Here is a 13,741-nt window from a genome sequence, read left to right as displayed (position 1 = left end):
AAAAGACTGAGGGCCAATTCAAGAGCCATACTAATTCATGAAAGCAGTATCAGAACAGAAAAGGAAACCCCTAACTGGAAGTAGAATAGAAATTTTTTTTAATGTGCCCTTAGAAACATGCAGAAGGAGCTACTCAAGAAGAAAATAAAACTTTAACACACAGGCCACTTCTCCTCTTGGACTGTTTACACAATAGACCAAGAGAAACTGGATGTGGTCTCCACACAGAAGTGCTGCAGACCTGCTGTTGGCCTCAGATCGCAGGGAGCTACCCGAGAGGAGGTCTAGTCACCTGTGAGCTCCTCTCTCAGCAGGGCCAGGAGCTGGACAGGAGGAAGGGGAAGGAATGTAGAGGGACAGAGGGACCTAGACTGCCCACCTCAATGCCTCTAGACATGGCAGGCCACAGGTACAGGAAACCTGCTACAAATTACAATTAAGAGTCTGACTGATGTCATATTTGCCTTTTCTTTCTGCCTATTATATTGGACAGATGGCTGTCGATACCACTAAGTTATGCTGTAAAGGAAACTATATGGAGGCTTCTAATACATATGTTTATAGAAATAAAAGATTCAGTTGTCCTGTGAGACTCTTATTTCTAATTAGCCACCAAAAAGCCAGAAGTGGAACTGTGGCTCAAGTGGTAGAATACTAGCTTTGAGCTCAGCGGCAGCACCCAGGTCCTGAGTTCAAACCCCAAGACTGGAACAATAAATAAAATCAAATGGCATAATATTTATATATGTCCAACTTATACCTTAAATCATATCTAGATTACTTATAATAATTACAAGGACAAGAAAAAATATGTGCATATTTAGATCAAAGATAGTTCTTTTTTTAGTTATTTATCTGTGGTTGGTTGAATCAACAAGTGCAGGACCGGTGGATAAAGACTGATTATATAAATGCAAATATACACAAGTACGCACACACACATATCTGTCACCAAGCACTACAATCACATGAAAAAAAAGGCCTAACTAGCTTTTCAGTTATTAAACAAACACGTTCCAAACCATGCAGAAAGCTGCTATAGGACAACAAACTTCTGCAAAGAACAAGGGGTAGCCAAGGCCCCAGAGATACGGACAGACCATCCTTACCTGCCGCTGTGCAGTCGGTGAACTGCTCCCCGATGGTGGCTAACAACAGCTCTTTCCAAACTGTGGACTGAAGGGGACAAGAGTCAACGTCACAAACAAAACACACATGCTTTTCAGTCATCTTCAGGAGCTAAAGAAGCTCTTGAACTTTACACACAGACACGTTCTATGCCCACAGTGGAAGCCTGCAGACATCTCCAAGCCATAAAACACACTAGTGGCATCTATGGGACCCAGATAGATGCACACAGTCCAGATTCTAATGAGTGCTAATTGCTAGTGACTCCCTGGGTGAGCTTCACCTAGACAAAGGTGGGAGGGAGATGTTCAAATGGCCGAGTTTCCTGGCTCTCTACTTCTCATGGTCATTGATTCAAAATGCTTCAATAGATTATATTTGCGTGCTACTAGTAAAACCCTTCTCTCTACATTTCCTGTGGCTGATGAGGTATGGACAAGGTTGCCCAAGCAAGCTACGGGGATTTCTGGTTTCTTGAATACTAAAGGCTCCCAAGAATGCATTCATGGAAGGGGGGCTGTTGATGCAAAGTGGTAGATTTATGGAGGACTGGTTCACAATCAGAACCACCTCTTGCTAATGAGAAACATCAGAATTCTTTCTGTGGGACCCCGTACTAATGCCATCCACCAGCAGCCAGGGCCTGCGCACTGGTCACTGGAGACCTAACCGTTCTTAGCCCCGTTTCCTCTCCTTCACAGATCACAGGCTCCAAAGTCTCCCAGCACGGCTCTGAAGGCTGAGAATCTGTTTATCCTTTGTCATCTAAGCAGGTTTACCAATCTCTCAGCATCAGTCTCCTGAGGTAGACAAGGGAATAACACTGACCTCAGAGGTTGTTGTTGAGTGTGAAATCAGTCATTGAATGCATCCAGCGGGCTCAGCACAGTGTTTGCAACAAGGAGGTTGAACATTTAAGAGCATCCTCTAAATCGCTGCCTGTGTAGCACACCCAGGAAGTCCGTACACATTCACAGTACCATAATACTGGTGGCTGTGGTCTCAGCAGCTCATAGCAACTGGGCTGACTGATCTTTTATCCAAGGCCCTGGCAGTCAACAGGGGACCTGAAAGATGACCTGTCACCCTCGGGGAGGTTGAAGTTTTCATCTCTCCGAGGCCCTCCCTGCTCATCCTCTAGTGTCTTCCTAGGGACTACTGTTCCCACTTTGTATCTGTCCTCTGTCAGTGATACAGCTGAGATGGAATGGGACAAGGGAGCTGTCCTGCTCCTGGCCTACCAGACTTTAACTGGGCAGCTGGGATGGACTGGCCAAAGCACTGGGGTGAGGGCACTTGCCCTGACACAAAAGTGTATTTGTGACCAAATGTTTGGGTCAAGCAAGGAAGGACAAAGCATCTCAGTGAACACTGATATGCTTGGCTCCCATCCAAGACAAAGTTAGTGCAAGCAAACAAAACACATAAACATGCAAGGCCTTGAGTGTCAGGCCTACCACTGCAAAAACAAAGAGGGGGGGGGGAAGAGGAAAAGAAGGAAGGAAATGAGGAAGGAAGAGAGAGAGGGAGGGAGGGAAGGAGGGAAAGGAAGGAAGGAAAAAGAGAGAAAGAAAGAAAAGAAAGAAAGGAACGAAGGAAGAAAAGGAAAAAAGGAAGACAGAAGCAAGGAAGCAAGCAAGCAAGCAAGGGAAGGGATGTAGGGAGCTAATATCCTGTCATTCTCCTACATTCTCTGCTCTCTTTTGGAGGTGGGTAGAGGTGTTTTCTTTGCCTTGCCTGGTTTGTTATTTCTTTCTCTGATATTCTCTATTATGCAGTAATAAATCTGGTCCAGTCTTTAGGCATGACTTCCTGGAGACACTTTAATTACTTGAACATATCCACATGAAAGAAATCATTAAAAAGGTGAGATGTGGATATTTCCAAAGAGGCCGTGTGGTTTCTTAGGGTTTAAAGTCCTTGATTTTACTGTTCAAGTTTATTTAATTATTTATTTCAGTCCACATATGGGCTTCTGAGGCCTGGCCTGTCTCTTGAGAGACCCTAAAAGATGAAGAACAACTCAGCCTCCTCTGCTTCATGCCATGATCCTTCCTGGAAGTGCTGTTGCCTTCCAGGGAGGCGGGAAAGGCTCTAGTGGGAAGGATTCTACTGTGTGCTACGGAAAACCAACTTGCCTGTGTTAGTTATGTGGGCAAGGGTGGGGAAAGGCCTCCATGGGGACCCTGAGCTTTCTTGTGAGATGGGACCCATTCATACAGACCACACCATTTCCACAGACAATTGTCAAGGTGGCAATGTAAGAAAGGACACAGACAAGGTCAGAAATGAATTTCTCACCCCAGGCCTGTTGGGGGCCTTCTGGGGAGGTTCTCTGAATGGCACAAAATGCTCAGCTCAACACATGCAGCCTTCCCTCCCCTCCCGCCTCAAATCCCAAGCACTGCTGCTGCTTCAGGGACATGGTCAGAAGAGCCATACCGTGCTGGCCTTGGGGACTTTCATCTTCCACACGCCGCCCTTTGCATTACTCTCGTCTTCCCTGCAGCAAAGACCAATGGTGAAAGTTACGCCCAGTGACTGAGGATTTCTCCATAGGTTTAAAAAAAAAAGTGACCTTAAAAACAAAAACAATCAGGCATTTTCCAATTAACTCTCCCCCAGCCCTTTGACTTGGAAACAGAAGTAGAAGAAAGACAAAAGAACAGGACAGACATGGGGAGGAATGTGGAATTCTGGTGTAATAAAGGCAGGAGAAGCTGGGTGCTGGAGGTTCACGCCTAGCTACCCAGGAGGCTGAGATCTGAGGATGGAGGTTCAAAGCCCACCCAGGCAGGAAAGTCTATAAGACCCTTATCTCCAATTAATCACCAGAAAACCAGAAGTGGAGCTATGGCTCAAAGTTGTAGAGCAGAAAAGCTCAGGGACAGGACCCAGAACCTGAGTTCAACCCCACAATCTACAAAAAAAAAAAAGGAGTAGGGGAGAAGAGGATAGGGAAAGAGAAGGATATGAGTTCTTCTTTACAAGCATGTGATATCTAAGGGATTCTCCAGTGATAGATGAATAAGGCAACTGCTTCACAGGTTAGGAAGATCTTCATAGTCATGACAGATTCATGACACCATCCCACATGAATTCCCCCTCAGGCCACAGGCAAACACATGTTCCCACAGTGGACATTTGCAAGGTGTCTCTGCGTAACGGGGCTTGCCGTCTGCTTAGTGCACCTCAATTTCCACTTGAGAAGCCAGGTGGCTTTTCAAACTCAGACAGGAGTGACTACACATCCGAGCTCTAACGATGGATTTGTTACCCAGCCTTGCCTATGAAAACCCTACCTCTCCTTCGACTCAGAGGTTGATCCATGGCTGGCCTGGGACATCCAGCCTAGAAATTCCCTTAGGGGCTGGAGCGTGCTGCTGACATGGCTAGACTTGCAGAGTTAAGAGTGGAGCTTAGCAAGACCCACAAATGGAAAAGCCTGCCTAAAAACTGAGCAGAGAAGGGAAAGCAAACACAATATAAAGAACCATGTGGGACTTCCCAGTTCCAGAATCTGAGAATTTTTCCAGTTTTTACTCAATCTAGGTTGCTATTACCTGCTATTCAGTAAGCCATGATACACTCTTACTTATTACTGAACTCCAAAGGAATGATGCTATAGCAGGCTATGTCAGTAACTGGGACTCCAGCCTGGGCTAACGAACTTACTGTCTAATAATACATCTGCTACAACACTGGGCCTTTAAAGAAGTGGGCGCCACCCCTTCCTTTAGCCTCTGGTCATGCTCATCAGGCAGACTGTCTACGGGCCAGGTGGGAAGATATCCAGCTGAATGCCCTGATGAAAAGATCTCTTATGAGCATCCCACCGTTTCTGTCCACCTTTGACCTCAAATTACACATCAGACACTTACCAAAGAGGTCGCCTCTCTCCTCTCATTAAATGGTAGCTCCATCTCACAGGCAGGGTGGTCACAAGGGGGATATTATTGTACACACTCCAGAATATCTTTAAGAGAAAAAATACTTTGCTTAATATACCCAGTATTGATTTACTATGCCAGTAGATTATAAAATTAATGCATAAAAGAAAAAAATTGATCTTCCCTAAGTCCTATCCATTCAAAATGCTTTCTGTCAGTACCCCTTCTCATTTTGTTTCACTAGAAAATATAATACAACATTAAAAAAATATTGCTTACTGATGTTGGGGGCCAAGTTGCATCTTCCAGGAAGCTCTCCTGATTAAGCAAGCATTCCTATGCAACTTATCTACATAGAAAACCAGAAAGGTAATGCACAACGCCAGCACTAAAATTAATAAAACTGCATTGTGCTAGGGATTTCTGTGAATATGTAAAGCTCGGCTGCTCAAGTGGAGACAGATGTGTTATCTGCTTTTCTACTGTGACCATTTTACTGTCTATCAGCATCCTATAACATCATGTTGTAAACGTCAGATGCATAGAACATTTAGTTTTAAAATAAGAAATTACCCATTGACATAGAAAAAAAACATTTTTCCTGGTGCTGTAAACACTTAACAAAATATATCTGGTAAACCTTAATCTGTATGGAAATGAGATCTTTTATATTTTTTGAAGATTTGACTGCAAAAAATCAGGAGAGATTACACGCTTTGAAATATAGATTTGGATGTAATTTGCAATGCATAAAGATTCTCGACAGTTATAACTTCATTGTCAGGGGCATTCTGTTGTACATAAAGTGACTGACTTCATCCTAAAACAAACCCTCTCCTCCCCTCGCAAACTGGAAAGGATCATGTTGATGTTTCTGGCAGACTAATGTGCTGGCAGGTATACCAGATGTACTGAACCACAACTCCTTCTAATGGACTCTGAGAGGAAAGAGTCCATGAGGCCTTGGCTTGGGGGCTAAGGGAATAAAGGAAGCACCTCAGGCTCTGTCCTTCTCCTTTATCCTCCTATAACAAGCAGGCGATTGCTTAGTCACTAAAGCCAACAGAGTACCCAAGTAAGGCATATCTGAACTTTATGTCTGTGTCCTGGAAATTCTCCATGTTGGAATGTAAGCCTCAGTGGGATGGTTCTAGGAGCTTGGGGCCTTCAGATCCAGTGGTGGAGCTCCCAGGCCAGCAGGAGTATCTTTATGATAGAAGACAGCCAGCTCCCTCCTCCTCTAGGACAGGGTATAAGAAAGAGGCCTCTGCTGTGTGTACACCAGGAAGAGGATCCTCCCCAGAACCTGGTGCCCTCATCTTGGACTTCCAGCTCTAGAACCCTGAAAAATAGCCAGTATATGACATTCTGTTACAGTAATGTAAACTGAGCAATATGGCGGCTGTCAGCAGAAACAGATGGTGTAGAATTACCAGTGTCATGTGAAGTAATAGCAATAAAAAGGATAGATGACTTTGGAGCTGTTCTGGGTCTAGGAATTTGTATACATTTATACAATTTACTCTAGCGGCAACATTACACGATTATCCTTGTTGCACAGACATGGAAACTGAGGCACAGACAAACTGGTCCAGACATGACTGTTGAGAATGACTCTTAGGATGAGCACAAAGACAGAGACTTCCAGAATCACCACAGCATGTTCTGTGCACAGAATTACACATAAAAGAGAAGCACCATGCTGTGTGGTAAGAATCTTAGGAAGTTTGACTTAAAAACAATAGTATGAGCAGTTAGGAAAATGAATTCTACAGCATCATGAATGGAGTGACAAGGGAGAGGAGGGGTTCTATTTGTGTTCAATGATAATAATCCTGATAGGTTGTTTCCATTTGTTTCATGTAAAAAAAATGACATGAATCTGAATTAATTGCAAAGGTAGTAAGATGAACGGTGAGGCAGGTGAAGGCCAAAGTACACGGTGGTAGGTTTATTTATTACTGGGGAATCTACGATCATCCCCTTCTACTCCAATGAGGCTACTTGGAAATAGCAAAAGTGGCTCTGCAGTTACTACAGGTCCTCCAGCAACTGCTGGTCCATGTGGGGGAACCCAGCACACAAGTGCTTTGCTACTTGTGCAGATACCGAAAGCATTTCAACACTCGGGTTTCTATGTGGGCTGTCAGGATGAATAGCTAGCGCTGGGATTTCAGCCTGGGCCCTATAATTCCAAATTTCCCATTTCATAAACCCTACGCTGTTTCCCTTGATGATCCTATCTATATGTCTTCTGCGTCTCTCATAATCTTAGAAGCCAGGGACAGGTGATATAGTCACAGAAAGGAGGATACCTGTTGTCTATGTTTTCCTACAGTCATGTCTGGAACTCCATCAAATCTAATGACTATCTGTCTTAACTGGAGCCTGACAAGTGTGCACCTAAAGACTTACAGATAGAATGAGTCTAAAAGGGAAAACCAAGAAGACTCTGGGCACCCCATACCAAAGCTCCTGCCTGTACATTCCAGCCAACGTTCTTGAGTCCTGACCTTTTACCTAGTACTTGAAATACTTAGGAAGACACAACAAAGAGCTTCTCTCATTCTCAAGGTAAGAAATTCTCTAAAGATCCTGCTAAGGATTGTAGCCTTGGGGGGGGGAGGGAGAGAGAGAGAGGGGAGAGAGAGAGAGAGAGAGGAGAGAGAGAGAGAGAGGAGAGAGACAGACAGACAGACAGACAGACAGACAGACAGACACACACACACACACACACACACACACACACACGAGACAACGGATTCTGTTTATCCTGACAAACCTGGCAGGAAGTAATCACAGCCAGCAAAATACCAAAATACCCCAAGATACTGATCTCTGACCAAACATGTTTATTAAAGCACATATTCACACCCTTTGTACATGAAGACAAAATGAGAGCAAACATCCAGAAGCACCACTGGGAAGGGGCTCTGGTTCTTTTTCACAAATTTCACCTAATATTACAACAGTGGTTGGGTGCCTTTGGAGCCCCTTCTGTTAGTGATGCTCAAGTGCTTTCTTCGAAAGCACACAATGACCAGGTGAGGTATCGAAGCATCGTTTGGGGAGTGTGTGTAACAAGGCCTTGGGGAACTGGGCAGAATGTGGGGACAACCAGCAGCCACAGAGGGCTACACACAGGTAAGTTCCTGGCATCATTCTGGCTCCTTCTAACACACAGACTTAATGACTCTGGTTCTCAGGTTATCCTGAACAAGACACACAGATCTTGAAGCCTAAACTTCCCCCGTGTAAAAGGAGCTACTGCATCAGCTGATTTCAAGACTGAATTCAGTGAAAGCACTCGGGAGGCCTCAGTAAGGAAGCCGGGGATGGTCAGACACACTGATAGCTGAACTATCTCCCACCTACTCGTTCTAAGTGGAACAATTATGCTCCACCTGCCAATGTCCTGCTAAATGGATAACCATTCATTGCCAGGAAATCTGGTGGGGTTTTCTCCTTTATTTCCCACTGGAATGTTCTGAAGGCAATAAAGAAGATTCTGAAAAATTCTTGCAAAGAAAAGACAACAATGTTGACAGAAGACACAGTGATAGGCCAGGAAATGATTAATGTGTCATAATCTCCAAAGGTGACGGGGATACCTGAACTTGAAAAATGAGAAGGCAGCCTTGAGGTTGCAGGCAATGCTATATTTCAGTTAGAATGGCAGCTATGTGTGCATTTAGTTCGTTTAGTTTATTTCTTAGGTGTTTATTCCTTAGGTATAGCACAACTGTATTTTATGCATTTTTCTGTATATGTCTTTTATTTCATGGTAAGAGATTCAAGAAAAAAGTAGGAAATGTGAATTGTCTCATACATATAGCTAAAGAAAATCAGAATCAATAGTTCTCTCTATAATAATAATTTAAAAAACAGCCAATGTACCCCAAAAACAAAATAACCCAGATTTCAGATTTCCTTCCAGAAGTTGGTGCATGTACAGAGTAGATGTTTTGGAGATACTCAACAGATACTTTGCTCATTAGTATTTCTAGTGGGTAGGGGCTTCCCACCCACAGAATCAATGGTGTTTGTGGTGGGCAGATAAGAGATCAGAACAGACAACTGAAGAGCTTAATGGATGTTCTTAACTTACAGCAGACACAGAGGCTGAAAGCAAAGGGCTTCTGATTTGCAAGAGCTCTGTACCCCAGAAATGGCTTTGCTTTGAACTCCAAAAGAGCTTAACCTACTCTGAATTGAGGAGTTAAAAGCCTGGAGCAGAGAGTGGGGTCCATGTCTTGCGAGGGCAGGGAGGGCCCCTCCCCTAGAGAAGTCTGGGGGAACCTAGAGCAGAGCAGCCATGCCTGCTTCCTGGGTCTGGTGCACTTGGCCATGACACGGAAGAGTCATGAGGTTTGAGTGACAGGTGGCAGGTCAGAGAAAAGCTAGAGAAGGGGTTTACCTTGTCCCAGGGGCTCCACCACCTTAGAAAGCTCCCCCCCCACTCTCTCTCAGCCCCCCCCACCATGGGTGTGGCAAAGGCAGCTAATGTTTAAAAAAAATCCTCTCTGGAGCAGGAAATTGCTACAAAGCCCATGGAGAAAAGGGCTTGGGGTCTGGATGTGGGTCCATATTATACAGGCCTCCATGACCTGAGCCACAACATAATACCAAAGGCCAGGTAGGATCTCAGGCGCATTTCTGCAGGTGGTGATGGGGCAGCAGGCGAGCAATGGTTGCCTCAAGAGACTTAACTTGGAAGCTATCAAGCCTTACGTCTGAAGTGACTAAATTACTATTAAATTGTAAGATGAAGTCTGACTCACCCTCCCCGACCTCAACAATACGCAATGACCTCCAGTGCCCTGAGTAAACATGGAAGGAACAAGGGCAACCTGACTCCTTTCTGCTTATGAATAACTGGGCTGTGACTATGGACAGACGTCAGTCCCATTGCATGTACAATGAATAAATTAAATGACGAACAAAGCTTCCTGTTACCCTTGCTATTAACGTTGCACCGACAGAAGTATGAGACAGATCTGGCTTCAGGTCCTTCCCCCCATCTGTATGTCCCCCCCCCACTCTCTGTTTCTGCCCCCCCCCCCGCTTCCCTCACCAGAGTGGTTCTTTTCCTTCCATTACAGGATGCTAGAAACCACAGGCTTCCCTGCTGGGTTTCCACCCATTCTCTCCATCATCCTCCATCATTGACACTGACTGACAAAACTGCTTTCTGGCTGTAGCTACTCAGAAGACTAAGATCTGAGGTTCAGGGTTCAAAGCTAGTCCTGGTAGGAAAGTCTGTGAGATTCTTATCTCCGACTATCAAAAGTTAGAAGTGGCTGGGCACCATGGGCACCATGTAGCTCACACCTGTAATCCTAGCTACTCAAGAAGCTGAGATCAGAGGATAGCAGTTCAAAGCCAGCCCAGGCAGAAATGTCTGTGAGACTCTCATCTCCAATAAACTACCCAGAAAAAGCCAGAAGGAGCATTGTGGCTCATGTGGTAGAATGCTAGCCTTGAGCACAAAGAGCCTCAGGAACGATGCCCAGGCCCTGAGTTCAAGCCCAGGACAAGCAAAAAAAAGATAGAAGTGGAGCTGTGGCACAAGTGGGAAAGCACCAGCCTTGAGTGAACAAGTTAAAGGACAATGTACAGGCCCTCAGTTCAAGCCCCAGTACTGGCGTGCACGCATGCACACACGTGCACACACACACAAAATAGAAAAAAAGAGGGAAAGGGAAGGGGAAAAAGAAAAGGAGGGGAGGGAAGGGAAGGGAAAGGAGTGGAAGGGCTTATTGCAAAAGGAGCAGTCTTCATTTGCCAAGAGTTTGGGGCACAGGCTATCCTAACTTAACGACCTACAACAGCGCGACACCACTATCAGATGGCCTGGCATTTGGGCAGGGGAGCGGGCGTGATGCCATGGTGCCACATGGCATGACTGAATTTTCTTAATTGAGTATGTTATATCAACTGTGTGTGAAGACTTCTGGTAATGAGAAGTGCTGCTAAGATTCCATTTACAGAAAAAGTACACGCTCTGTTCTATGCGAATTAATATAAAAATTCAATTTAAGGGGGAAACAAAGGGCAGAGCATGTACCAGGGGGACAAGTGTGGGAAACTGTAGAAGGTGAAGGCATAAACTCCTGTGGGCTGGACCGAAGGCTGGGTGAAGCTTTAGTCTAGGGACAGGCAAATCTGAAAGGCACTGGGGACCAAAGAGCCTCCTTGCGCATCCAGGCCCGCAGGTAGCTCTTCGTTCCCAGGGAAGACTGGGCCAGTTCAGAAGCCCGGTTCTATTCTGCTCTGTGCCAGTGAGCATGCACACACTAGAGAGATGCTCAACATTTCTACATGTCCAAAAGAGTAAAAGGGATCAATAGATGTCTGGGAAATACACCTAAATGAAACATGGAATTTTCCAAGAATGATGGGAATACCGCGGATATTTAACTCCAGGCAGAGAGGGAGTTATTTCTGGCTGTAATGACAGTGTCCTCAGCCGAGGTTCCGCACTCTGTAGACAGGGAGGTGAAAGACAGAACTGAACTAGAAGTGGCAGGAAGGGCTCCAGCCCCGAAGCCGTAGCACAACTGGCTGCTTTCAGTGCCAGCCTGGTTCTCTTACCTTCCAGCCTCAGTTTCCCCAGTTAATAAGCAAGAGAACACCGTGGATTTGTGGAAGGGCCTCAAGGGTATAAAAACAAAGACCCATTACACGAAGCAGTCACTGAGGGCAAGATTCTTACACATCACCTAGAACACACAGGTCTGAACACAGACCTGAGCAGGGAGGTGAGGCGATTTCTTACAGGTGGTCCAGGGATGCCCAGAGCATCACCACACTATCACAGCATAAAGACAGGCAAAAGCATGTCCCTAGTGACTTTTAAGTTCAGCACTACAGCTGGTTCTTAAGTACAATGGACTATACTGAGATGTCACAGACCCTCACAAGTTGAACCCCTCAAAGTTATGGTAAGTTACCTACCTGTCTTCATGTGGTGAGGCGTTAGCAGTGGTACAACACAGGGCATCACTGCTTGACATGAGTAGTCTAGAGGCATGGTGTCCTTACACCAAACATGATCAAGGAAAGAGGGAAAGGATGCTCCTTCAGAAGAGAAATGACCAGGGAGGAGCATGACTTTATTCCTAGACATTTAGGATGCGCTTCTTAATCATGGGATCATTTTATTCTCATAGTTACATGAGAAAATGCCTGCCGTGACTATTCCCATTTTATGGATAAGTAGACTGAGATATGGAAAAGTGTGGTAATGTGTCCTAGCTAGTAAAAGCTAACTATGGGATTTGAACACAGGCAATGGGATCACATAGGTCCTAGGCCATACTCTAGCTGTTCACACCAACGGCAGATCTGAGTAGCATATTAGTAAGACCTGGTGATGCGGGGGGGGGGGGGGGGCAGGCCTTACAAGTACCAGGCTCACTTCACGCTCACTCAGTCTAGAAGGTAGGCACTCTGATGATCTGTTTTACAGTCAAGGAAGGCAAGCTGAGATGAACAGGGACACCAGACAGAGGAGAGGAACTACCTGAGCACTTACAGCTGCTTCTGCACCTGAGCAAAGGTCTCATGGGAAGAGTGTGCAAAGACACTCTGAGGTGAAAGAAAGTTACTTATATTTGAGAACTCTACATGGACTGTTATATACCCAATGGAGTATTTCCTTGGTAGTGCTGAGATTTGAACTTGGACTTGCTAAATAAGTGCTCACCGCTGAATCATGCCTTCACCTCCCCACCCCAGTTTTTTGCACTTGTTATTTTTGAGATTGGATCTTGTTTCCTGCCCTGATGTACCTCTGGAATGTAATCCTCCTAATTTCCATTCCTCAATATACTTGGGACAGGAATATACCAACATGCCTACCATCTTTCCACTGAAATGGAGTCAGACCCACTTCTGCCCTGACCGGCCTGGAATAATGTTCCTCTTGTTCTCAGCCTCCCATATAGCTGATATGACAGGTGCATGTCACCCCACCCAGATGTTAGTTGAGAAGGGGAACTTTTCTCCCAGGCTGACCTTGAACTTTGATCCTCCCAATCTCAGCCTCCCAAGTAGGTAGGATTACAGACATGAGCTCTAATGAAGTAGCTGTTTAAAATGTATTTTCTAGAATGTACCAGCAAGAGGCCTTTAAATTTGCCCCTAAAGTTCCTAGCATGATAGCAGATTCAACTCCCAACCAGATGTTCTGTGTTGCTATGCATGGTCAGGAAAATGGGTCCAGTTCTCATCATTGGGCTTCATCAGGTATGCCCGCAATCCCATTCCCTGTCTGACAGGATTATGGGAGGTCTGGCAAGTCCCTGATGAGCCCAACAGCAGCCCAGAGATTCCTCATGACCACAGGCCTGAAAACCAAGTTCTTTGAGGTTCATCAATTGGCTACCTAACGTAGCAGCCACCCACGGAGTCAGTGGAGGGGAACAGGAAGAGACCGTGCCCACACTTGGAGGGCATCTCCATCTCCAGAAGCACAGCTCAGGCCCTGCTCTGCGACCCTGTCTCGGCCCTGGATGGTGATGCACAGACACACCACGGCTTTGCTCTCCGGATGTTTATATTGCTTTCCCAGATAGATGAGAAAACAGGCTGTGGGTGGGATCCACCCATCTTTACACCAGCTCACCAGCCTCGGCGGTCATGCATGACACCTTACAAATGAGTCCTGGGGTTGTGTAACCACAAATGTGCATTTGTCAGACTAGACGCTGACACCGGGT

At 45.5% G+C, this 13,741-nt stretch overlaps 1 protein-coding gene across 1 annotated transcript in view; it reads right to left on the bottom strand.

The window, feature by feature from the left end:
* Eif4e3 (eukaryotic translation initiation factor 4E family member 3) overlaps positions 1-13,741 on the bottom strand; it is a 28,879-nt gene that overhangs the window by 8,716 nt on the left and 6,422 nt on the right. The window contains exons 3-5 of the mRNA XM_013010358.1: positions 5,010-5,104; positions 3,571-3,631; positions 1,110-1,176 (exon numbers count right to left, since the gene is read on the bottom strand). Of these exons, the coding sequence (XP_012865812.1) occupies positions 1,110-1,176; positions 3,571-3,631; positions 5,010-5,104 (223 nt within the window). The remainder of the gene's footprint in view (positions 1-1,109; positions 1,177-3,570; positions 3,632-5,009; positions 5,105-13,741) is intronic.

This window comes from Dipodomys ordii, unplaced genomic scaffold, assembly GCF_000151885.1.
Source record: "Dipodomys ordii isolate 6190 unplaced genomic scaffold, Dord_2.0 Scaffold12, whole genome shotgun sequence".
In the NCBI taxonomy this organism is placed as follows: domain Eukaryota; kingdom Metazoa; phylum Chordata; class Mammalia; order Rodentia; family Heteromyidae; genus Dipodomys; species Dipodomys ordii.
This window is presented reverse-complemented; position numbering and strand designations above follow the sequence as displayed.